The 26,164-nt window shown below is 36.6% G+C and overlaps 1 protein-coding gene across 1 annotated transcript; it reads left to right on the plus strand.

Moving 5' to 3' along the window:
* The first annotated feature begins 1,028 nt into the window (after nt 1-1,028).
* LOC121430881 (protein DEK-like) lies at nt 1,029-24,883 on the plus strand. Its single transcript, XM_041628306.1, has 11 exons — nt 1,029-1,164; nt 5,600-5,735; nt 6,678-6,830; nt 8,391-8,467; nt 14,857-14,954; nt 16,348-16,484; nt 17,663-17,841; nt 18,299-18,476; nt 19,017-19,072; nt 19,619-19,771; nt 20,187-24,883. The coding sequence occupies exons 1-11, from the start codon at nt 1,114-1,116 to the stop codon at nt 20,196-20,198; spliced, it is 1,230 nt and encodes a 409-aa protein (XP_041484240.1). The 5' UTR covers nt 1,029-1,113; the 3' UTR covers nt 20,199-24,883.
* Nucleotides 24,884-26,164: the final 1,281 nt, after the last annotated feature.

A 26,164-nucleotide genomic window follows, 5' to 3' on the forward strand; every position in this document is an offset into this window, starting at 1 on the left:
ACATGCCTAGAACATTATATACTGTTTCACCGGAATAATGCAAATTTTTGAAATTCATTAACGTCGTTATTTTGTTCATTATCCGATGTTGATCATTTTTTAGCATTTTACTTTGTGAACTTTACTCTATTATTTAAAGGACAAGTCCACCCCAACAAAAACTTTACTTGAATAAAAGAGAAAAATTCAACAAGCATAACACTGATAATTTCATCAAAATCGGATGTAAAATAAGAAAGTTATGACATTTCAAAATTTCGCTTCATTTCACAAAAACAGTTATATGAACGAGCTAGCTACATCCAAATGAGAGTCGATGATGTCATTCACTCACTATTTTTTTTTTATTGTTTGAAATATGAAATATTTTTATTTTCTCGTCATTGCCATGTGAAATGAAGTTTCATTCCTCCCTGAACACGTGGAATTCCATTATTTTAACATTTTGTGCTTCAGGCAAGGAGGTCCTAATCATCAAATTCTTAAATTTTGAAATAATGTATAATTCAAACAATAAAAAACAACTAAAAAAGAAGAAATAGTGAGTGAGTGACATCATCAACTCTCTCATTTGGATGTAACTGGCTCCTTCATAACTATTTTGTTAAAAATAAGCGAAACTTTGAAATGTCATAACTTTCTTATTTCACATCCGATTTTGATGAAATCTTCGGCATTGTGCTTGTCTGATTTTTCTCTATTGGTTCAAATCAACATTTTTCTGAGGTGGACTTGACCTTTAATTGACATAGAAATATCTCCAGCTCGGACCATGGGTCATATGATTTCTACCGGGGACTTCTATTGACATAATATTTTGACTCTATTTTTATTATTTGTTTGTGTTCATCTTCCATTATTAATACTAATGTCTTGAAGATAAACGCAGCTATCGTCTGTTAGTTGGATATATAGCCCACACACAAAAAAATTACCCGTTTTCTTTGCCACATTGCCATACCATGTGATATTTGGTACCGCAGATGGCGCAAATCCTTTATTTCAATGCACTGTTTTCCTATTGGATAAATCACGGGAGCGCATGGGTGCCGCCATTTTGCAAACATTTTCCATAGACTTACGTGTAAAAACGTGCATCTGAGTGAAAAAGCCATGTCGTCAGACGAAAAAGCAAATGGTGTTACGATGGCGAATGAACAGAAAGTGAGTTTACAGGTTTAAGATTTTCTTAAAAATAGAGCTAATGTCTGTGGATCCATGATTTTAAATGACTGACAGAATGTGAGAAATTCGAGTGAACATGTTGAACGAATGGCGAGCTCCGCCGCGGTTTCGTGTGGCAGTCTGGGCCCGGGGCCTGGGGCTGGGCGCCTCGGCTTCAGCGGCGGTGCTCATCGGACCTGGATACGGGTATTGGCGGCGGAGCAGAGGATTATCTTTTGTGTTTGGGGGGGGGGACCAGATTTCACTAAATGAAATAGGCCTACAGGCATGACGGGACAATCTACAAAAAAGATCAACAAAGTCAAAGAAGGCTACACAGTCATGACAGTGTTAGACTTAAATTTAAAAAGAATTGGAAGGGTGGGTGAACAGAAAAGACAAAAGAAAAGAGATGAATTGAGAAGAAAGAAAGAAAAAATGAAATGTAAAAAAATAGAATAAAAGAAAGTTATGATAAAAGAAGGATGAAAGGAAGCTAATAAAAGAGATAAAAGGTTTCTGTCAAATTTTGAAAAGAAAAGAGATGAATTGAGAAGAAAGAAAAAAATGAAATATAAAAAAATAGAATAGGGCCTAAAAGAAAGTTATGATAAAAGAAGGATGAAAGAAAGAATAAAAGAGAGATAAAAGGTTTCTGTCATATTTTGATTTGAAGAGGTCTATAGAAAGACAAAATAATAGGAGATAAAGGAAAAAAGTAAGAAAAAAAGGAGGAGGAAAGAAAAATGAACACAGATTTTAAAGCATTCTTGGTACAGAGGCAGAAACAAATTTTGACCAATGCGAGTATGTGACATCGCTGTAATGGATACCGGATACCGTTTTGTTGATAGAGTCTAGTTATCGATATCGGTAAGATATTTTTAGCACGGTATTAACAGAGAATTTTCTTAAAGATAACAGCCTTTCTGGTCACCCTCAGAGCTACCAAGTCTCACGCATTATGCGTGAGACTCAAGCATTTTGGACTCTTGTTCATCCCCTCAAATCTCTGTCTCACGCAACTATCACAGCCTATCCCCATATACATTGTACACAATGTCTGTGATCTCACTCAGATTCACAGAAAATCTCACGCATAGTTGGTCTTTGAACTTGGCATCTCTGCACCCTATCTACAGAGCTACCAAGTCTCACGCATTATGCGTGAGACTCAAGCATTTTGGACTCTTGTTCATCCCCTCAAATCTCTGTCTCACGCAACTATCACAGCCTATCCCCATATACATTGTACACAATGTCTGTGATCTCACTCAGATTCACAGAAAATCTCACGCATATCTGGTCTTTGAACTTGGCATCTCTGTATCTATTGTATCAAGATTGATGCCAATCTGTTTGACCAGGGACCGTGTCTGTTAGTAAAAACAAAGGGAAAATATATTAGTGCTGCAAGTCAGGCGGCATGTTCGGGTTCGGTTCGGTTCGGCAGGGTTCGGCAATTTTTTTCCGAACTTTGGTTCGGTTCGGGGTTCGGCAATAAATGCCAAATTAAATTTAACATATAGACAATAAAGATCGCCGACCTACAAACAAGTATTCTCTTGGATGAACTGTCATGGATTAATAATAAATTTTGTTTCTAAAAAGAATAGTTAAGATAATTGTTGAACTTTCTTTTGTTTTAATAAACAAAAAATAAGTCATTTCTACTTTCATTTTTCAAATGAAAATAAAAAAAATCAAAAGAAAAAAATATTGATAACGAGAGAATCAGGACAGAAATAGAATTACAAAGATCAGAATATTTTTTTCACGATTATTTCATGTAGCTATAATCATGATCGATTACGATGTCATTGCCAACGCAACTTCTCAAATTGGAAAGTGTTGATCGGGAATGTCGAAATAGTAGAAAAACAACCTCCACTCAACTGTTATTATACCGGTAAAATTCACATTCCAAAGAATATGAGTGTTTTAGAAAGTCCCTATTTCCTGAAAAGTGGTAAAATCTGGTCAATGAATTACTTTAAAAAGATAAAATATCAGTCCATTCTCGGTCCAGAAAGATCGACGCTACGTGACTTCAAACATATTTCTAACACGAAAATGAGTACATGGGACTGTACTGGGTATTTTAGTGTTGTGAAATCACTCGGTGTTGATCGTCAGAACTAAGACGGAACTGATAATTTATCATTTCATTTTCAGTAATTGGCCAGATTAAACCACTTTTAAGAAAATACTGACAATGAAAAAATGTTTCAAGTTTGGAATACGAATTTTACCTGTATAATAGCAACCGAGAGCAGGTTGTTTGGACTTCCTGTTTCAACTTTCCTTCCCAACTATTTCTAGAACATCGATCAGGGAACATGCGTTGATTTTGTTTAAATTTTTATCTTTTTTGTTTTTTTCACCCTCATTCCTTCATCTCTTATTTATTTATCTTTTATATTAATATGGAAATTTCAGAAGGTGGAATATATATACTTTACCATTACTTTGTCAGTCACAAGGAATTAATTTATGTCTTTTCAATTAAATGTACATCCGATTACAGCAATACGTAATTCAACTACACTTTTTAACTGAGTTAAGCTTAAAATGTCCCCACATTTTATAAGGAAAAAATATATTCATGTTTAGGCCTGGGACGATTGTTATTATTACCATTCGATTATTTCCTGGAAAAATAATTGAATGATTCGATTGTTCGTCGGGAATCACGTCTTAAGTTGACCTACTTAAGTCACTATGGTGACCCCCCCCCCCCATGAAGAAATCTCCATCAAAGTCACATGTTTAGCATAAATGAGGCCCTTTTCCCCCTTCTCCATGATTTTTTATATCAAAAGAAACTTCATGAAATGAGATTAAATCTTTCAGTTTATTGTTCCAATGAAAATCTTTCCTAAATCAATACTGGTACCCTGGTATTATGCATGCATCCCTCCAAGTGCCACACCCCTGCATATAAATGAATCAGCCCCGCCGAGTCCAAAGACGTAAACAACTCATTCATGAAGTATATTCTTTGAGACTGAGCCCAGGTGGAGCATTTCACTTGAAAAATTTCATCCCTTGCCCACACCATGTCCCCGCCTCCACTTGTGGCACTGCCCACGATGCTACACATTATGTATTTAAAAAAAATATTTCATTTGAAATACCTTTCAAAATTACGATTTTTTATCATTTGAACCCACATGTGTAACTGGGTCTATTTTTGGAGACTAGTCGAGAAAGTACTGGTGAAGGCGGGCGCGTGTTGGAATGTAGTTTTCATTGTGTGAGGGGGATATAAAAAAGGTTGCATTGTTCTGAAACATGAAAGAAATTCTCCGGCTCCCACCCCCTATCCTTCCCTCTCTCTTTCCCTCACACGCACACACACACACACAGATGGGGGAGGGGTCAATTTATTTCTGAAGTCATGACCTTTCCTGATAATAAAGGGAACCACATGCCTTCCCCTTCTTTGTTTCCCAAAGTTTCATTGGCTATCCGAAGGTCCAATCAGCTCAAGTGAGCTGGTTATGTGTTTACTTATTATTGTGCACGCACACAATGACTTATTTTGTGTATGAGGGCAAGGTCGGTGGGATTAACATTTTCGGAGCGCTATCATGTTGGTATGTAACTGTGAATGTGATACAATCATTGATAATTTTTGAAACATTACCTCGGTAACATAATTTTTAAACCTGTAAAAAACAGCTGTCATCTTTGTTTTCTTGTCATTTTATTATTATTATTTGGGTATTAGAGTTATGCCAACGTCATAATCGGGATCTGCCGAACATTCGATTAGTGTATATTTTGCTAATAGATTGGTGATTGGCGGCATGCCAATCGAACCATTCGATCAATCGATGTTTACTCCCAGGCCTATTCATGTTTATAAAAAAAAATGAAAATGATAAAAATTTAATCAAACACGAGACCGAAACTGTCATACTTTGTCATTTACGAGGAATGAATTTATGTCTGGTTCTTTTTCTTTATTAAATACAAAATGATTAGGTCCGATTACGATCACGATCGATTACGGCAATACGTAAATACACCACACTTTTATACCGAGTTTAGCTTCAAAATGCCCCCTCATTTTATCAAGAAAAAATATATTTATGTTAATAAAATATTCTTAATTTGATAACAGTTCAATCAAAGACGAGATGGGAGCTATCAGTGGATTTTAAAAATATATTGAGTGGAATTCTCTTTGTGCACAATCACTAACCAATATATATTTTGTTTATTTTATACTTAAATCTATGTAGTCATCGCATTACGCATTGCATACAAACATACTTTTTTTTTACCGAACTTCCGAACCAGGCCTTTGAGTTCGGTTCGGTTCGGTCCGGTTCGGAAGTGCCAAGTTCGGCGAACTTCCGTTCGGTTCGGCGGTTCGGCTGCAGCACTAAAATATATTACAATATTATCAATCAATTTTTTTACTTAGGACGAAGAGATGAAAACGAACACGGCGGAAGAGGATGAGAAGAAGGATGCTCAAGATCAGAAAGATGAACAAGATGTAGAAGGTGACAAGGAAGAGGAAGATGAGGAGGAGTCTTCATCAGAAGAAGAACTGCCATGTGAGTAGACCTCAAACAAAAATGTGCATGGCCTTTCTTTAGTTTATTTTTTAACATTTGCCATTTGTTCAAAGCTAAACACTACATGTACATCCTGCATCATGAATCCAATGTTTCTTGTGCTTACAAAAGACCTAAACAAATCCAACATAATTCAGATTTACAATAAACTAGCCTTTGGTATTAAAGCCTGTGTATAGCTTTGGTAAAGGGTCAATAATGTAATTGATAATCGAATATCATCTAATATGACAGTCTTACTGAAGCGAAGAGACCGTTAGATATTTTTCCAACCGCACTTCTCTGAGAAAATTTCAAATATTCAAATCTTGGATATATAGCGCCTCTCGGCGATGCTTGTTTTAAATTTAAAAAATGGGCATTCAAGCACTTATCTTATAAATTTAGTGATTAGATATCCAAAAGTTACAGACAGAGAACATATCTTGAAAGTTTCAGCCCATTCCATGATTTGGAATAGGATTTAATTGAAAGACAAAAACACACAGATATTTTAATTTGATCGGGTGACCCGATCAAGTTAAATTTCCATGTAAAATCGCAAAATTTTTCCTGTAAAACACATTTTCATTTCATATCCTCCACATCATAACTGTTATAGGGCATATCCATTCATATTAGCTAGCAATGAATTGGAATAGTGATAGGTGCATTTTGGTGGATTTACCAAAACTATACACAAGCTTTAAAGATGAAAGTATTGACCACATTACAGATTTTAAAAAGTGGCAAAATCTTCTGTGAAAGGAGATGAGAAGTCTAGTTCGTGAACAGATTATGGGCATTCAAAATGGCTTGTGTTTTTTTACCTAAGTTTAAGTCACACATCAATCTTTGTGAGTCATCTGTATATGGCTCATATGTGACTACAATAACATTATCTAATCTTCTCTTTCGTTCTTGTATTTTCTTTATATTCAGTGGGTTCTGTCGAAGCACCTGTTCAAATCATGACTGGAAAGAGAGACAGAAAGAAGGTGGAACGACTTGTTATGAAAGAAACGCCCAAGACTCCGGAGAAGCAGTTTGTTGTCCCTGTTGGTAAAGGAGTCAAACTCGCAGACATCCCAATAGGTATGTGTAATAATAAATGTGAGCAACTTGTATTTTATAATTGGTGCCATGCTTGCTTAGTAATGTATATCTTCAAGAAAGGTTGGATGGTGTTGGAGTTAGGTTGGCACTCTTCAATCTAGTAGATTATCTGGGCCAGGTCGTTTCTGAGTGGGTTGCTTAATTCCCGCTTTAATGTCCTCAGCGTTAGACTAGTCTGTCCAGTCATATAGCGAGGTGCCAGTAAAGTACATCTTCAAGAAAGTGTGATCCTAACGCATTATATTTATCTAAAAAAAAAGATTATTGTGAAGTTGTGGTGCACTACCAATACCATTATAATTCTGAAAATTTTGTTCTGTAAGTTGAAAAAAATAAGTGTACCCAATTCACAGCAGTATGAAATATTTCTATCGAAAACTAAATTTGCCTCTTAATTGTTTATTTTTACTTGATTTTCAATGCATGTTTGCTGATGATACAGTTCAGTGTTTCAGATTGGTTTTGACAAGTCAGTATTGTCATAAATTAGCTTACTTAGGTATTTTTTTGCCTAAAATTAGGTATCCCATGTTGGTCAGGAATATTTTCCAACTTCTAAGATAATTCATTTTGGGGCCTTGGCTCCAAGAATCTACCCTTTGACTGTAAAAGAAGTAATGTGATAATAAAAACATTTCATTTGATTAGCAAAATATATCTGATGATCAGCAGTATGAAATATGTCAACATCAAAAATATATCTGTCATTTATACTGATTTGAATTACTTACTGTAATAATAATTTAATGAGGATGATGGTGTATTTCACCCAGGGTAGCCACTTTGGTTCCGAAAACTGTTCTCCCAGCTGGCCCTTCTTAATGATAAATTCCAGTTGTGGTAACGATCTCAAAATGACTTTTTTACAGAATCCAATATAATAACCACCCAAGTGTCTGTTTGTATGAATGAAAAATATGTGCCAAAGGATTCTGGAAGAAATTGTGTAATTGCTGAGAAATAAGCATGGATTCGGGCACTTCCGTCGGGTCTTTATTCCAGCAATAATAATACACTGTCCCATGTGCACCTATCTGTATTGGTGATCTTCAGTGTGATCGTTTTTCAGCTTAGATTTTATGATTTCACAAATTTCAGTTCATGTAACTCTACCAGACCTAGATCCACAATGATATAGTAATACTTAGCCTTGGTTTTACAGACTTTCTCATGAAATCAGTATTTTACTGCAACTACTGTCATTTAGCTTTAACATGATAGTGTTATGATATGTGTAATACAGTGTATATTTAGATATGTCTGCCTGAAGTATCCCTTGATATTGGGATAAGTGTTCTCATATGACATGCCTACCGAGTAAAACATTCAATAAAACTTGAACACGTACTCAGTTGATAAATGTCACATGCTTTCAAGGCAGAATTTTCTCACAGACTTTGTGCATTCTTAGAACACATGCATTTTGTGGGTTAAATGAGAACCACTAGATTTACCTTTGTTGTTTATGCAATGACGATTGCTATTCAGACCAAGTAATCGAGTATTATGTTGGTTTTGTCTTTTCTGATTTCATTCTAGTTCACCATTTCATAGAGAAGACAAAGGCACAAGATCTCAAACCACTTCATAAATTCCTGTTTGGAAGGTTTGTTCGGGTAAGTGAATAGTTCCATGCTGGAAAATGATACATAAAGCTGTTTGTAACTTAGATCAATATGGAAACTCACATTGAATCTTTTTTATTAACTTATGCAGAATAGCATTGAAAATTATCAAATGCCAGACCCTGTCTTTAATGTCAATTTGATTTAATCACAGGAGTTGCAGTCACATTTAAAGACAATAAATATGTTGTGAACTTTGGCGAAACTAAGTCATACTTTAGGTCTAGTAAAGTCATGATTTACTTATATTTATGAAAAATTTCCTAATGGTTTGGACTTGCTACTGTGTCTGATGTGGTGACCACTTCGATCTCTGAAGATTCACCAAATGTTGATTGATGTCCTTAACACATGTCCACACCAACATACTCGTTTTACCTTTGTTAATATTGATGTATTTTTTTTTAATTGACATGATTTTCTATATACATCTGTGTTCATGAAGTACATAATGCAAAAGATGTTTTACAGTAGTTAAGTATGGCTTAAAGTCATGTTCAAAAGCCGACACACATGATTCAATTGATTTTCCAAGGAATGTTTCACAAATGGTTATTAAAGTGTGACTTAAAATGTCATGTTTAGATGCCAACACACACATGGTATGCAACACATAACCTCCTTGATAACTATGCAGTATCATGATTTGACCAATTCAGTGTGACTATTACCGCTCTCAAATCTTTGTGAACATTCCTCTGTAATAATACACAGCATCAAAATCATTGATAAATAAGAATGAAGAAACCACACTCAACAAGCCCTGCTTTTTAGTGGATCCCTCCATTTCCTCAACATTTATTTAAATAGTAAAGATGAATAAAATAAATCATATGCAAAACTCTTTAACATGAATAGTCTGCAGATTATCTAGTTCATCGTAAATATTATTATTATGATTATATTGTTTTGTGTCTATTGTATATATTTACTTATATATGCTACATTGTCATACTGTATATACTTGCATATTCATTTATATCTTTGTAATGATTTCTTTTGCTGTTAAAATTGATTTGAGTTGAAATGAAATAAACCAAACCAAAAAACCAACCAAGATACCTTTAGAACAGTTACAGTAAAGGTTCCATGACATTTGCCCAGGTGACAATTGCTCCGATGGGATGTCTGCATGTTAAGCCTAACATAAAACCTAACCTCCAAGACAAAATAAACTCTTATCTTTACATTTTTCTGAACCAAAAAGTACAATCCTAGCTCTAACCCTATGCCCTTTGCGAAAGACCAAGGCCTAACCTTAAGGTATTTTAAGTTTCAAAGGATATCCTTGTTTTTGTCTCACCTGCGAAGCAAAGTGAGCCTATTAGACTGTGGGATGGTCGTTAAAATTGTGACTTTCCGTGGGGCGGCAAATACAACCACGGTTCTTGGACAAGATAATATGTAAAATATTATGAGTGAATACATGCACAACGTTGCCATCGGTAAATTCTGCTCCTGACCTCAAAATTAAAATAATAATATGCAAAATCGTACCATTGACTCGACTGGAAATTCCGCCATTCACCCCGTGTGTTAAGGACTTCCGTGAACGCGCGCAAGCGTGCACAATGCATGTAACCTCGTTCGCGTTTTATTTTTTTTAATTCGCTGTACATGATATACGTAATATACAGAATATACGATGGCGGATAAGATGTCGTCGTCTTCGTCGTGTTTTGACAGCGAAAATGACGATTTATCACTAGCAAATATATGCTAAATGCACGTCTTACCCAAGGAAAGAGGGCCAGTAAATTCCTTTCAAGTAAAGAGCTAGAACAAATTTAAGCCTTTGCTGCATTCGTTGATGTAGACTACCTGGGACTTCAGAATAAAAATAGCTATTCGTGCAGCAGAGAAATTTGCGATTGACTTGCATGCAGCCCGGCCCCGGGAGACCAGCCCGACGTCCGACCAGAATTTCAGCAAGATCCGAATGGATCAAAATAAATATAGATGTTCGATGTAAACCGCGTTTACATCTTGCCCAGAGCCAGGTCAAACATCGTTCGTATATCACCAGCATTGAGCAATCAAGCGATCGAAGGTAATTTGTTTTCACTTTGTGCTCTTGCATTTCACTCTCTGCAAAAGTGAAGCGGTGCAAACTTTGATGATTTTTGTATAGGTCTATATTTCTTAATTGAGTCGATGAATAATGTGACTCATGACTTACTTCGTCTTCTATTCATAGGCTTGTAAATGTGGCGGTGAAGTAAGTCATGACATGAGTCACATTATGTATCAATTCAATTAAGAAATCTAGACCTATACAAAAATCATCAAAGCTTGTACTGCTTCACTTTTGTAGAGAATGAAATGCAAAAGCACAAAGTGAAACAATTTTGGCATGGACAAAGATCGCTATAACAAGGATCACCATCTCAAAATCATCCTCTGTATCTTTTTCACCTTCGATAGCTTGATTGCTGGAATGCTGGTGATACGAACGATGTTTGACCTGGCTCTGAGCAAGATGTAACGCGTTACATCTATAACGTTAGTTTGATCCATTCGGATCTTGCTGCAATGCTGGTCGGGCTGGGCAGGAGCGTAAAGGGTCGGTGGCCATGCAGGAGGGACAAGAGCAACAAAATTTCCGGTCTCATCAGGGGCAGATCCATGATTTTCCAAAAGGGGGCAAATTTTTCAGAGAAAAGTTTCGACCAGCCCCCCCCCCCAAAAAAAAGTTTTTCAACCAATTGACAAGCAAATAAAAATAAAGGTTTTCACTCACAAATGAAGTATATTTCGTACACGAAAAAAGGGTCTTCAATTTCAAAAGAGGGGGCACACCTTTGTTTTAATGGCATATTTACATTACAAATTTTAGTATTTTGCTTCTCAAAGGGGGGGGGGCAGGCAATGGCGTCATGAGGCAACATTTTGAGGGGCGATATGGTGTATCGGGTAAAAAAAACAATGCGAGTGGGCAAAAAAATTGACATTTTTACTACAAAAATACAATTTTAGATTTTGACATAATGTTAAAGAAGATATGTACAACATATTTTTCGCCCTTCTCTCTTTCCTTTTCCTTTTTTTTCTTGGTCTGTACGCCACGGTAAAAAAGATTTTGTTTATGATTTTGCATGCTTGTTTTAAAAAAATAAAATCACCTTTTCATGACAATCTATCTGTTCTTCTTTCTTTCCTTTTCCAGTTCCTCTTTTTCCCCTTTCCCTTTCATTCTCCCCCTTTTCTTTTTTCCCCTTTCATTCTCCCCCTTTTCTTTTTTCCCCTTTCATTCTCCCCCTTTTCTTTTTTCCCCTTTCATTCTCCCCCTTTTCTTTTTTCCCCTTTCATTCTCCCCCTTTTCTTTTTTCCCCTTTCATTCTCCCCCTTTTCTTTTTTCCCCTTTAAGTTCCCGGTGAACTCCGCCAGGGGGATAGCTTGCCCCCCCCCTGCACTGTTAAGCCACTGCTCCCTGGGATGGGCCGGGTTGCATGCAAGTCAATCGCAAACTTCTCTGCTGCACGAATAGCTATTTTTATTCTGAAGTCCCAGGTAGTCTACATCAACAAATGCAGCAAAGGCTTAAATTTGTTTTAGCTCTTTACTTGAAAGGAATTTACTGGCCCTCTTTCCTTGGGTAAGACGTGCATGTAGCATATATTTGCTAGTGATAAATCGTCATTTTCGCTGTCAAAACACGACGAAGACGACGACATCTTATCCGCCATCGTATATTCTGTATATTACGTATATCATGTACAGCGAATAAAAAAAAATAAAACGCGAACGAGGTTACATGCATTGTGCACGCTTGCGCGCGTTCACGGAAGTCCTTAACACACGGGGTGAATGGCGGAATTTCCAGTCGAGTCAATGGTACGATTTTGCATATTATTATTTTAATTTTGAGGTCAGGAGCAGAATTTACCGATGGCAACATTGTGCATGTATTCACTCATAATATTTTACATATTATCATGTCCAAGAACCGTGGTTGTATTTGCCGCCCCACGGAAATGAAAAACTAGAGACATTTTCCTTGTCCATCCCACAGTCTATATAGGCGCCGCTTTTCCGGCGGCGGCGGCGTCAACATCAAATCTTAACCTGAGGTTAAGTTTTTGAAATGACGTCATAACTTAGAAAGTATATGGACCTAGTTAATAAAACTTGGCCATAAGGTTAATCAAGTATTACTGAACATCCTATTAGAGTTTCATGTCACATGACCAAGGTCAAAGGTCATTTAGGGTCAATGAACTTAGACCATGTTGGAGGAATCAACATCAAAATCTTAACCTGAGGTTAAGTTTTTGAAATGTCATCATAACTTAGAAAATATATGGACCTAGTTCATGAAACTTGGACATAAGGTCAATCAAGTATCACTGAACATCCTGCATGAGTTTCACGTCACATGACCAAGGTCAAAGGTCATTTAGGGTCAATGAACTTTGGCCGAATTGGGGATATCTGTTGAATTCCCATCATAACTTTGAAAGTTTATGGATCTGATTTATGAAACTTGGACATAATAGTAATCAAGCATCACTGAACATTTTGTGCAAGTTTCAGGTCTCATGATTAAGGTCAAAGGTCATTTAGGGTCAATGAACTTTGGCCGAATCGGGGGTATCTGTTGAATTACCATCATGACTTTGAAAGTTTATTGGTCTAGTTCATAAAACTTGGACATTAGAGTAATCAAGTATCACTGAACATCCTGTGCGCGTTTCAGGTCACATACCAAGGTCAAAGGTCAATGAACTTTGGCCGAATTGGGTGTATCTGTTGAATTACCATCATAACATTGAAAGTTTATGGATCTGATTCATGAAACTTGTACATAAGAGTAATCAAGTATCACTGAACATCCTGTTCGAGTTTCAGGTCACATGATCAAGGTCAAAGGTCATGTAAGGTCAATGAACTTTGGCCATGTTGCGGTTTTTGTCTCACCTGCGAAGCAGAGTGAGACTATAGGCGCCGCTTTTCCGACGGCGGCGGCGGCGTCAACATCAAATCTTAACCTGAGGTTAAGTTTTTGAAATGACATCATAACTTAGAAAGTATATGGACCTAGTTCATGAAACTTGGCCATAAGGTTAATCAAGTATTACTGAACATCCTATTAAAGTTTCATGTCACATGACCAAGGTCAAAGGTCATTTAGGGTCAATGAACTTAGACCATGTTGGAGGAATCAACATCGAAATCTTAACCTGAGGTTAAGTTTTTGAAATGTCATCATAACTTGGAAAATATATGGACCTAGTTCATGAAACTTGGACATAAGGTTAATCAAGTATCACTGAATATCCTGCATGAGTTTCACGTCACATGACCAAGGTCAAAGGTCATTTAGGGTCAATGAACTTTGGCCGAATTGGGGATATCTGTTGAATTCCCATCATAACTTTGAAAGTTTATGGATATGATTCATGAAACTTGGACATAATAGTAATCAAGCATCACTGAATATTTTGTGCAAGTTTCAGGTCTCATGATTAAGGTCAAAGGTCATTTAGGGTCAATGAACTTTGGCCGAATCGGGGGTATCTGTTGAATTACCATCATAACTTTGAAAGTTTATTAGTCTAGTTCATTAAACTTGGACATATGAGTAATCAAATATCACTGAACATCCTGTGCGCGTTTCAGGTCACATGACCAAGGTCAAAGGTCAATGAACTTTGGCCGAATTGGGGATATCTGTTGAATTCCCATCATAACTTTGAAAGTTTATGGATATGATTCATGAAACTTGTACATAAGAGTAATCAAGTATCACTGAACATCCTGTGCGAGTTTCAGGTCACATGATCAAGGTCAAAGGTCATGTATGGTCAATGAACTTTGGCCATGTTGGGTTTTTTTTTTGAATAACCATCATATCTCTGTAAGTTTATTGGTCTCGTTCATAAAAAGTGGACATAAAAGTAACCATGTATCACTGAACATCTTGTGCGAGTTAGAGTAGTATTCAAAGTCAGCACTGCTGCTATATTGAACCGCGTGATGCAGGTGAGACGGCCAGAGGCATTCCACTTGTTTGTTGAATAACCATCATATCTCTGTAAGTTTATTGGTCTAGTTCATAAAAAGTGGACATAAGAGTAACCATGTATCACTGAACATCTTGTGCGAGTTAGAGTAGTATTCAAAGTCAGCACTGCTGCTATATTGAACCGCGTGATGCAGGTGAGACGGCCAGAGGCATTCCACTTGTTGATAAACCATCCCTCTCCCATGGCGAGTTGATATAATTAGCAATTAGATCCTGTCAGTAGTAAATTTTCCCTGGCAGCTTTAATAAATGACTGATCATGTGATCTATTTCAGCCAATCAGTTGATTAGAATCCATGTCGACATTATATAACATTTTATAATCATGCATAATTTGTACTGCCCACATTTACAGGATCACAGAGAAACAAAGAAGAATATCAGACTGTTCTCAGGATTCGACTTCACGAAAGAAGATAATGAATACGCCAAGAGAGAGGCCATCTTGTGCAAGTGAGTCACCAGCGTCACACTGGCAGTGTGATTAATTAAGATACTATTCATATTAACAATAATTGATATAATGTAGTGCATGAAATACCAGGATTGCTAACAAAAAGTTTCAAGACTTGTAAACAAGCAACCGTCAACATAAAAATAATGAAATACAATGAGAATACAATAACAGATACAAAATGATATAAAATGAATAACAAAAGAAATATAACAATAAATTCATATTACAACTTCAGAATTAAGATCAACTAATCCTTTGCATTAAAAATCTTGGTTTTGATTGGCTGTTGATCAATGTTACTGTTGTTGTTAGCATTGATGACAGACTTGCCTTTTTCTTCAGTTTTATTGCAACAAAGTCACTTAGTTCATGTGGAAAGTGTTTCCTAAAGTTTATTTGTGAAGATGCTTGAGACATCAGGTAGCTTTTGAAAACACAATGTTAAGAAGGAAGATGAAGAGAACCAAATTGGGGGTTCATATTTCCATGTTGCCATCATAATTTGTAAGAGGTTCGATGTTTTAATATTCCTAAAGTGGCATTAAGTGAAGACTTGCTCAATATATTTTTATTGCAAATGCAAGAATGAACAAACAGTAGAATCAAAAATAGAAATCTGAGCTTTTGATAAAAGGCAAGTCAAAACAGTTGGAGTATGTGTGAGAAAAGGACAATGATGCACTTTGTCACATAAGGAAGGTTAAGGACTTTGACAAAGCCTGCTTATTTCATGAAATCTCAACTATTAAAGTTATCACCTGTGTTTGAATGTGAATATTGATTATTTTATATCAGCCTAGTTATTTTCACTCCAGCTTGCAAAGCAGTTCAATTTCAAGAGTGAGGTGTTTTAAACACTGTTACAGTAACTTTCCAACCGTTTATCTGTTCATAACCGATGTTATATGCTCCAAAGAGTTATTTTGGGGGTCCTAGGTTACCGTAGTAGGTTTAATGTCAACTAGTCAAATTTTGATGATCTTAATGCAATTTTCTTCTTGTACTCGAGTTGTAACTGACTTTTTAACCTTTTATATTGATCCCTTATTCATAGCTGCCAAGTAGTACTTGTTTTCAATAATTACTGAAAAATGAGAAAGAATACTGGTGATTTCATGCAAATTACTGATTTCTAAAGTTTCAGTTTATGTGTAGTCCTATCATATTTCTGTGAAAATCCATATTTTCTTACCAAAATACTGATTTTCAGCCTTTAAAATATCAAAATGTTCTTGATCAGGTTGGCATCTGTGCTCATTGGTATTCCCAGTGTTATTTGGGAGTCGAACGTCAAACTTGAATGAGGTTCAATATTGCAAACCTTTGTGACTTGCCCAAGATTTGAATGTAAGATTTTAATACCAACCATTTTCTCTCTGTTTGCTTTAGATTCACAATGGAAGGAATAAAAGAGTTGTGCACCATTCTTGATGTAGAAAAGAAAGGGCTCAAGGATGTTATCATGGAGAGATTAATGGATTTTTGTATGAACCCACAACCTTCGGGTAGACCTGTACCACAAAAAGGTGAGTAATGCTACGGTCACAAATATCTTTACAACTGCCATACAAAGAATTTGTATACAATGAATGTATAAAATAATTTGTACGGTGCGCATAAAGGTATTTGTCACCTTAGCATAACCTCTAATCCTCATGACTCGGCTTTCAACTAGTAAGAATTTTTGTCTCACCTGCATAGCAGAGTGAGCCTATAGGCGCCGCTTTTCCGGCGGCGGCGTCAACATCAAATCTTAACCTGAGGTTAAGTTTTTGAAATGACATCATAACTTAGAAAGTATATGGACCTAGTTCATGAAACTTGGCCATAAGGTTAATCAAGTATTACTAAACATCCTATTAGAGTTTCATGTCACATGACCAAGGTCAAAGGTCATTTAGGGTCAATGAACTTTGGCCGAATGGGGGTATCTGTTGAATTACCATCATAACTTTGAAAGTTTATTGGTCTAGTTCGTTAAACTTGGACATTAGAGTAATCAAGTATCACTGAACATCCTGTGCGCATTTCAGGTCACATGACCAAGGTCAAAGGTCAATGAACTTTGGCCGAATTGGGTGTATCTGTTGAATTACCATCATAACTTTGAAAGTTTATGGATCTGATTCATGAATCTTGGACATAAGAGTAATCAAGTATCACTGAACATCCTGTGCGAGTTTCAAGTCACATGATCAAGGTCAAAGGTCATGTAAGGTCAATGAACTTTGGCCATGTTGGGTTTTTTTGTTGGATACCATATCTCTGTAAGTTTATTGGTCTAGTTCATAAAAAGTGGACATAAGAGTAACCATGTATCACTGAACATCTTGTGCGAGTTAGAGTAGTTTTCAAAGTCAGCACTGCTGCTATTGAACCGCGTGATGCAGGTGAGACGGCCAGAGGCATTCCACTTGTTAATAATTTATAAGACTTGTTAGACATGAAACTGCATAGCAAAAAGCCAGAAACAGCCCCCCAAAAAGCCTGGTCTGGTTAGGGTTGAATTTCAAAGCAATGAGCATGATCATACGGATAATGTTCAAGCTTGATTTTATTTATTATCATTTTGTTGTAGCTATGATTGTGTGATGACGTATTGACCTATCACTGATTCAAATCTCCAGAACTCATGTAATATAAATTCATAGTTATGAATATCATTATTGTTATCAATCCAAAATTCATATTGCTGTGCCATTAGGGAAGAGAGGCAAACCGAAAGGAACAAAGAAGACAAAATCTAAGAAGCCAAAGGGTAAGGGAAAGAAAGGTGGCGGCGATGCATCAACAGGAGCAGAAGAAGATGGAGATACCACGATAGACGATGGAACGGAAGGTGATGCGGAAGGAGATGGCGGTGATACCAGTATGACAGAAGGGGTAAGTGAAAAGCTGCTAGAGATATTTTTTTAGGCAGAAACGTTGATCATGAAACGCTATGAAACTATGAGGTCATACGCAAAAGGTCTATAGATTTGTTCGTAATTCAATCTAAATGCTGTGAAACATCTGTACGTCAGCTGTATAAAGGGGGACTGCGCTACATTTCCAACAAAATCACCCATGATGAGCCTCCAAAACACTGCAGTGCTGTTTGATATTTTGGCTTTCTGCTCGTGAGGTGATCCATCCACGAATTTGATTCTATTATAAATATGGCTACTCTGATTGGTTGGTTTATGATTACTCTTTAACTTTAGATACAAGGGGAGTGTTTCACAAACCATCTTGTCAGTGGTATATCACTGATAAATTTGCTCTGAGCCAATCAGATGCAAGGATTTCAGTAGCTTATAACAAAAGTCACCTTTGAATTGTTCCATGAAATGCTCTGCAGGAGTCTAAACCAAAGAAGAAGAAACCCAAGACTCCGAAGCCAAAGAAAGCAGAAGCAAAACCCAAGTCGCCCAAGAAGAAGAAGAATGCCACCAAGACTCCGTCAAAGCAGACCAAGAAATCAAGTCCGGTCAAATCACCGAAGAAAACGCCAAAGAAGAGGAAGCATGAGGATGTCGGTGAGATGTAATTCCTTTCTAATTTTAGGAATATATTCCTTGCATTTCCCACAACCTAGATTGTTCCTTTATTCTTTTAATTACAGGTCATGTCCACCCAACCAAAAAGCTCATTAGAACATTCAGTGGAAAATTAAACAAGCACTATGCTGACAAATTTAATCAAAATCTTAGGAATATTATGAAATTTTGAAATTTTCCTTTTTTATTTATAACTTATTTTATTGTAAGTTATAAACGTATCATGGGCAATGTGCAAATAAGAAATTTGCTGATGTTATTCACACACCACTTTGTTTTATTATGAAGCTGATTGAAATATGAAGTTTAAATTTTGACAAAATTGTAATCACTTTTGAGTGAAATCATCCTGATTTTCCAAATTACGTGGTTTGGGAGGTCTATTTGTAAGCAAATGACTTGGTATTGTATTTAAAGAAATAATCCGTATTTCACTTTTACTTGGGTTTGGGAGGTATTGTGTGTAAAGAAATAAGATAAAGTTATTGAATTTCTTCAATCACACTCTCTTTGACACAGGTGGTAACAGTTCTGATGATGAACCTCTGATGAAGAAAGCCAATGCTCCACCTACAGTAAGTTGATGCCATATCTTTCTATGAAAACCCAGGGAAACTAGAGTGTTTAACTGAGGTTTGTAATCACTGAAAGAGAATCACTGATAAATACATGGTGCTTGGTGTCCTCTTGTTGACTAATCTTTCAGGATTAATGCAGTGGAATGACATCACAACAAATGTGGAATATGTGCATGTACAGTTTATTTTGAAATGTACAAATTACACATTTTCTCCTAATGTACCCCTTTCTTCCCGCTTATAAATCTACACCCCCCCTTTGAAATATAAATGCTACTCCTCTCTTCATTCTTTTACTTCCCTTTCTCACTCTGAACTGATTAATAGCCTTGGAATGGTTTATTACTTAGCATGATCATTAAATTGTATACAGTTGTATCTGTTGTCCTGAAATTGGCTTCTTCTCAATCATTTGAAACGTCACAAAACACAAGAGTTTTTGGAAGAAAAAACAGGAGCCATAATCATTCTGCTACTGCCCATTATGTTACAGCTCCCTCTATGTGGAATAAATATTCTTTCAAACTATGTTTATGTTAACAGGATAAGCAGATCAAAGAGACGGTCAAGACGATTCTTGAAGGAGCCAACCTAGAGGAAGTTACGATGAAGATGGTATGCAGAAAGGTGTACGATACCTATCCCCAACATCCCTTACAACACAAGAAAGATTTCATCAAGTCAACAGTTAGAGAGGTGGGTAGATCAAATCGTCCTAGAAATGGCATTGACGTAATTTTCGCTAGCAAAGATTATGGAAAATGTCGATGAAATACTCCAAAGCGCTGATGGCTATAAAGTCTGATTTTTTAGATACATACTGTCCCGTATCTTAGACATGTATCAATTTCATATTTTTGATGGCCCGCAAAGCAAAGCAGTACTGTGTGCGCCTCATCTGTGACTGACTGGAATACTCCCCAGGGAGTGGATGATGCGCACACATTGTGTGCGGGATTGACTGATTGAATCCGATGACTGGGGTAATAATATATCTGTAAAGCGCTTAGACATGTCGTTTCGATGTATTAAGTGCTATATAAAAAGCGGTTCATTATTATTACTAATATCGAGCCTTGTATTATCTCCTTTCAATTTTTCTTCCCTGCAGATTATTTCATGATGAACACCAGCTGCCTTCTAAATGTTTATTATCTTCTGGAAATAGCCACGGAATGATTGCCAAGAATGTCTCAACCAAGCGTCGGCCACCAACTGGATCCTTCTGATCCCCCCATCAAGAATCTACCGTAGTGTAAAAGGAGCCCTAGATGTCGTTGGTCACCCGCTTGAATCGGTCTGATTTTATCTCAGAGGATCTTGTAGGATATGGGGGGGGGGTGTTTCACAAAGATTTAAGTATGACTTAGAGTCCCACCTAATTGCTGATGCGTATATGATATGTAATGCGCAATATTATTGATCAATACGCAGTGGTGCGCAACCTCTTGGCATGATCTGACCAATGCTGTCATGCCTTTTATTATGCACTCAACTCAACTTATATGTGCGACTCTGAGTCATAATTAAATCTTTGTGAAACACCCCCTAGTCTATAGAGATAAGATTGACCAGAATATGCAAATAAAATAGTGTGTTAATAACCTCTTCTAACTCAAATTTCACCGAAGTCCACCAAATCTCTGCAGTCCCAAGGGATTTGTCCAGGTAGAGTCACCTTCAGTGGTAGAAGAGAAGATTTCCAAGTCAATGAGGATAGGTACAACAATGGCTGGAACACTTGTGTCACTCTTTTGAATCACTCCTGGGGCCTGTTACCTAAAACTTTCAATCCACAGTAACTCTCATCAATGGTGACTACTTAATGCCAACCCTGTCCAACAGCCAATCAGAATCAAGGTATCCCTGTAAGTAACCATTGATGGCAAAGATACCCGTTGTAACAAGGTCTGTGCAACCACACCCTGACCCTGGAAATTATAAGGTCAGGATCTTGTTTCTTAAAGACTTGTTAAATGATAACAAATGCACGATATCTAGAACAAATTTAGTGTCGGCCAAGGAGATTGAATGATTTCAGTAGCTTTTAACTGTTTTTGCAAAGTTGTTATTATAACGAGTTTTATGAAACGGGCTCCAAAACTGCTTGTAATCTGTAGCAAGATGCGGTTGTTCCTTGCTGCTGTTGCTGACGCAAAACTTTCAGTCAGCAGTAACTCTATCATCAATGGTGACAACCATGGCAAAGATACCTGTTTAACAAGGTTTTTGCAACCACACTCTGACCCTGGAAATTACAAGTTCAGGATCTTATTTCATAATGTGTAGCAAGATGCAGTTGTTCCTTGCTGCTGTTGCTGCTGCTGAAACTCTTTGATTTGATTAGCTTTCAAAGATCTATGACATACATGAAAACACTGGTTGTTTAATGCAGTAGGATCTAATCTCTGCAAGTCATATCCCCTGAATTGAGGCCCACCCCCAACATCCACCATTCTCAACTCAGTATGCAGAAAGTTTTTACCAATTATTTGTTTCTGGCTTAGTAATATCTGAGAGCTTGTATTCAGTTTACAATCAGGGGGCCGTTTCATGAAGCTGTTTGTAAGTGAAGAGTGACTTTAAGAACGACTGGTGATCCTTTCTTATGCGCTAAACCATCGCCTATGGTAAATACCATTTACCAAAAGAAAGGATCACCAGTCGTTCTTATCTTACGAACAGCTTTATGAAACACCCACCTGGTATTTTATTCATTTGGTTCATATTTTACTGTATGGTCATTTTTTTTTAATGAATGAAAGCCTTTTTAAGCCAAACCCTGGCAGACACGGTGCTGCCCACTCCTGGCTTAGGAAGGATACAATGGAGAGAGATCAAGAGATCATCAAGCTCAATACCGATATTGAACCATTAACATGAAGATATGAATGCTTGTTGAGTAGACAGCGGACTATAGATAGCTTGATTTCTTGAAACATGTAGATCAAAGCCTACAGAATTCATACACTTCCATTCTCTCTCAATAACTAGAAGAATGCAGCATTAGCTGAGAAACCAGAGTACCATGTATCTTTTTCCACCTCGGCAGAGAACATGCATATTATTTGTTTCAATAGTATTGGAACACCAGATCAAGAGCTGTTTGTAAGAATTCCTTGTAATAGTAGTTTCTACTTTGTAAAGCACAATACCAATTGTAAGTGTTTGGTTTTATGAGAATGGATGTCTGTTTTGTACTTAATGGTCCAACTGCTTAGTGATATTAATCATTGCCATTTCTGTTTGAGGGTGTAGCCTTTATCCTTAAGTGTTCTGAACGATCTGCAAGATGATCAATGCAGTCAACGCAGTATCCGAGGTCTTTCTTCTTTCAATTCATTGTGTATCTTTTGAGACCAAGTCTGTGATATTTTGGCATGCAGTTTCAAAGGTAGCCAGCATTTTGTGCATATTAATTCGATGGGAATCCTACAAATGTACATGTATTGTATATCATGACCTTTCTTAGATGGGGACCTAAAGTACTCTAAATCTAAACTTGACCTTAGACCTTGGTATCAGCTCTGTGCGTGGGTGTGTGGTTGTGTTTTAGTTTTGTAGGGGATTCACAATGACTTTGTAAATAGGAAAGCTTAAATGATGGTTTATGATGGCATCATTCCAGTAAATTTTTTTTATTGAAAATTCATGTTTTGCTTTATCTTGTAATATAGAAACTGAAGGAGGCATATCATCAAACTAAATCACCTTTTATCTCTTGCATAATTAATTCAGCTGATCTGCTATAGAATTAGATAATTATATGGACATTTGACCTGTTGTCTGCTTCATTTCATCAGGCTTTGCACAAAGACTACCTGGTTCAAGAAGGCGACTTGTTACAGATTCAATAATGTTAAAAACTTTGTTAAATATGTATGAAATGGTATAGAAAATTTAAAATATTCAGAATTTTAAGTGCTTTGTCTAGCATTAGTTGCCGTATTTCACAGCGTAGATACAATCTGTAAATTATTGCGAAATGGAGACATACCAGTCATTTGCCTTTTTCACGCATCAGCTTTTTTTCTTTCAGAGCAACAAGAACAGAAAATGTGAATTGAAGACCAGATTTACTATGAAATATGATAATTTTGTATTTTATTTGGATAAATGTATATCTATTTATAATTTCTGTTATGGAGCAAAGAAGACTGAAATTATGAGTGGTAGACCAGGCCGGGGGGTGTTTCACGAAGTATGACTCAGAGTCGCACTTAAATGCCGATGCATAAATGGTATGGAACGCGCAAACATATTGATTAATACACAGTGGTGCCCGTCCTGTTGTCATTACCTGACCGATGCGGTGATGTCTTTTATACCACACCCAACTAGGCATTTAAGCCCAACTCTAAGTCATACCAAAATCTTTGTTAAACACCCCCCCTCATTTACTGTGGAAACTGACTGTTTTATGTTTTATAATGATATTTGTACACCAATTTGTAATTTCTGTTATTATTGCACTTATAATTATCAGATTGATTATGATTTTCTCGACTGTTATTCAGCGTTGTGAGCTTTTACTGTGAAGTATAAATTATTATACCAATTTTTGTGTGTACAGAGCCATATTCACAATTTCGTAAGATACTTTTGCCCGTATCCTGGAGTCGAGTTGAATTTAGACTCTGGTGTAAAGTTGTGGGATAACTATGGATAGCCAATAGTGCCATAAATCTCTTACAGTAGAGGTTCAAGGTATCAACTCATTTTACTCTCAAATAGGTCATAACTGTCTGGTAAGGATGAATATTGGTATATGTTTTCAACATATTAGTATAAGTGAAGATCACAGCAAACATTAGAAACCTGCAATGTAAACAAGATGTTGACATTTTTGGCTTCCCATAATTTTAGCACACAGTTAAACTAGACATCGGAATGCGGGCCGTTGAGTCTTTTTCAGAGGTTTGCTGCAGAAAAATTTGCTATCAGACGCAACTCAAAAACTTAAAACACAATTTCATTTTCAACCAATGACATGCAAGTATTGCAAACACCTGTGTTTGATTTCTTGAGTTGTGATCAAATGCAAGTTCTTTTTGCAACAGGCCCAATATATTATGTTGTGACAACATTTTTTCATAGTGGAGACAAAGTGAACGTTCCGTGCAAGCCTTGTGGGTAACTATTTTTGCTACCAGCAGATCTCCCTCAATGACAGTACCATGCATGTATCTCACACGTAGTTGCCTGCAGAAGCGCAGGCTAGTGTGATTTGCACGCAGAAAAGTTTTGAATATTCAACATGCTCAAAACTTTGTTGGGTACGAGTTGCAATCAGTCATCTGTAACTCACTTGCAAGGCGTACACGAAACGACGTGACAGGGCACTGAAGCGTAGAAAATACCGGTAGTGCACATGGTATGTTTCAAGTCTTGAAAATGCAAGAGCCCATAATTTCACACAGAAGCTCATAACATAATGATTCATCAATGTCATTGAATGTAATTACTTGAGTTGGAACATGTCAGTGGCATGTATTACTCTTGGATTTAAATAATATACAATTTTGATTTACAATGAATATGGAATTTAGTTAATTGTACATTTATGGTGTGATATATTTTCAAACCACTGATGGCATACTCGCACTCATCTTATTTTAATTAGCCAGAATTAGTGCCATTTGCTGCTATTCATATATGTACATTTCGACCATGTTGAATCCATAGTTTGGTCTGGAAAATGTATGAAATGTAATGTATAATTTTTATCTTGGTCATCATGCCTGTATGTAAAGTTTTAGTCCAGTTTGTACATTACCATTTTTTAATAAAACAAAATCAAGTTATGGATACCTAAAGGAGAATGTCGTTTGTTCTTTTTTTTATTTCTTACAATTTTAGAAACAAGCATTGATTATTTCATGTTTTTACCTTTATTTGTTGGCAAGTATAATTGGCTGTTGGGCAATTCCATAAGATATGTATGTCCGACCCCCTACATGTGGGACCATCATGAAATTGTTTGTCTCTGATTTCTTGTTCTTTTGACAGTCTGTAATGTTCTCAATGGACCATGACTTGGTCAGTTTATGAAGTGAAGTAAAACTTGACAAAGATGGGGGTCGGACATACAAAATGGTTTATCATTTTATGGATATTCTACACTATTGTGTCAAATTAACTGTTTATTTGACATAATAGTGTAGAATAAACAGAGCTGCCAAGTAGTACTGATTTTCAATATTTAGTACTGAAAAGTGAGAAAAATACTGATAGTTTAATGGAAATACTGATTTCTAAAGTTTCAACTTTGTGTTGTCCTATGGTATTTTTTGAAAATACTGATTTCCTCACCGAAATACTGATTTTCAACTTTAAAAATACTGGAATGTTCTTTTTCAGGTTGGCAGCTCTGAATAAACCATAATTCTATTGTCCAGATGAATAGTGATTAACATGTTAGCCCTATTGCTCGATCTGATGTGAATATTTTGCCTTCTCTACTGCCTAAGATTGTTGAAGAACACCTCCCATATTTTTCATCCACAACGCATGCCGTCTCCAAAAGCTATCATTTCCAAACTTATTTGCAAACCTTTGTTACTTGGACCCTGATAGAGTTCTACAAAGGAGGAGGCATTTCTTAAACCTACTGTAGGCTCTATATTCACAAGTCAACCTCCAATAGGTCGAATAATCGCAGAACTCAAAGAATTATTGCAGACCAGGCCCCTGTTGCGTGAGTTACCATAATGGTATCCTTGATTTTCATTGGCTGTTGATCAGCGGTATGATGGTAGTTACCATTCGATGGCAAAGTTACCATAATGGTAGCTTTTATGCAACGAGGCCCTTAATATGCAAAATTTCTTTTTATAGGAACTCGGAAGGACAGCATTTAGCTGGTAAATAACCAATTACCTAGGAAACATTTCTTTTTTACATCTAAATCGAAAAGATTTCACTGGTCCAACAAAAATTAAACTTAAGCAGATTCCCCTGTACTAGCCTTAAAGTGCCCAATACCAGACCTTGTCAGCAAATTCAAATCACTCTTCAGGTAGATACCATGTTTTGCTCACTGTATCACTTTGCAAGATGACAGTACAAGATTTTCCCTGAAAGTCTTGT

The sequence above is a fragment of the Lytechinus variegatus genome, chromosome 17 (assembly GCF_018143015.1).
Source record: "Lytechinus variegatus isolate NC3 chromosome 17, Lvar_3.0, whole genome shotgun sequence".
NCBI lineage: Eukaryota > Metazoa > Echinodermata > Echinoidea > Temnopleuroida > Toxopneustidae > Lytechinus > Lytechinus variegatus.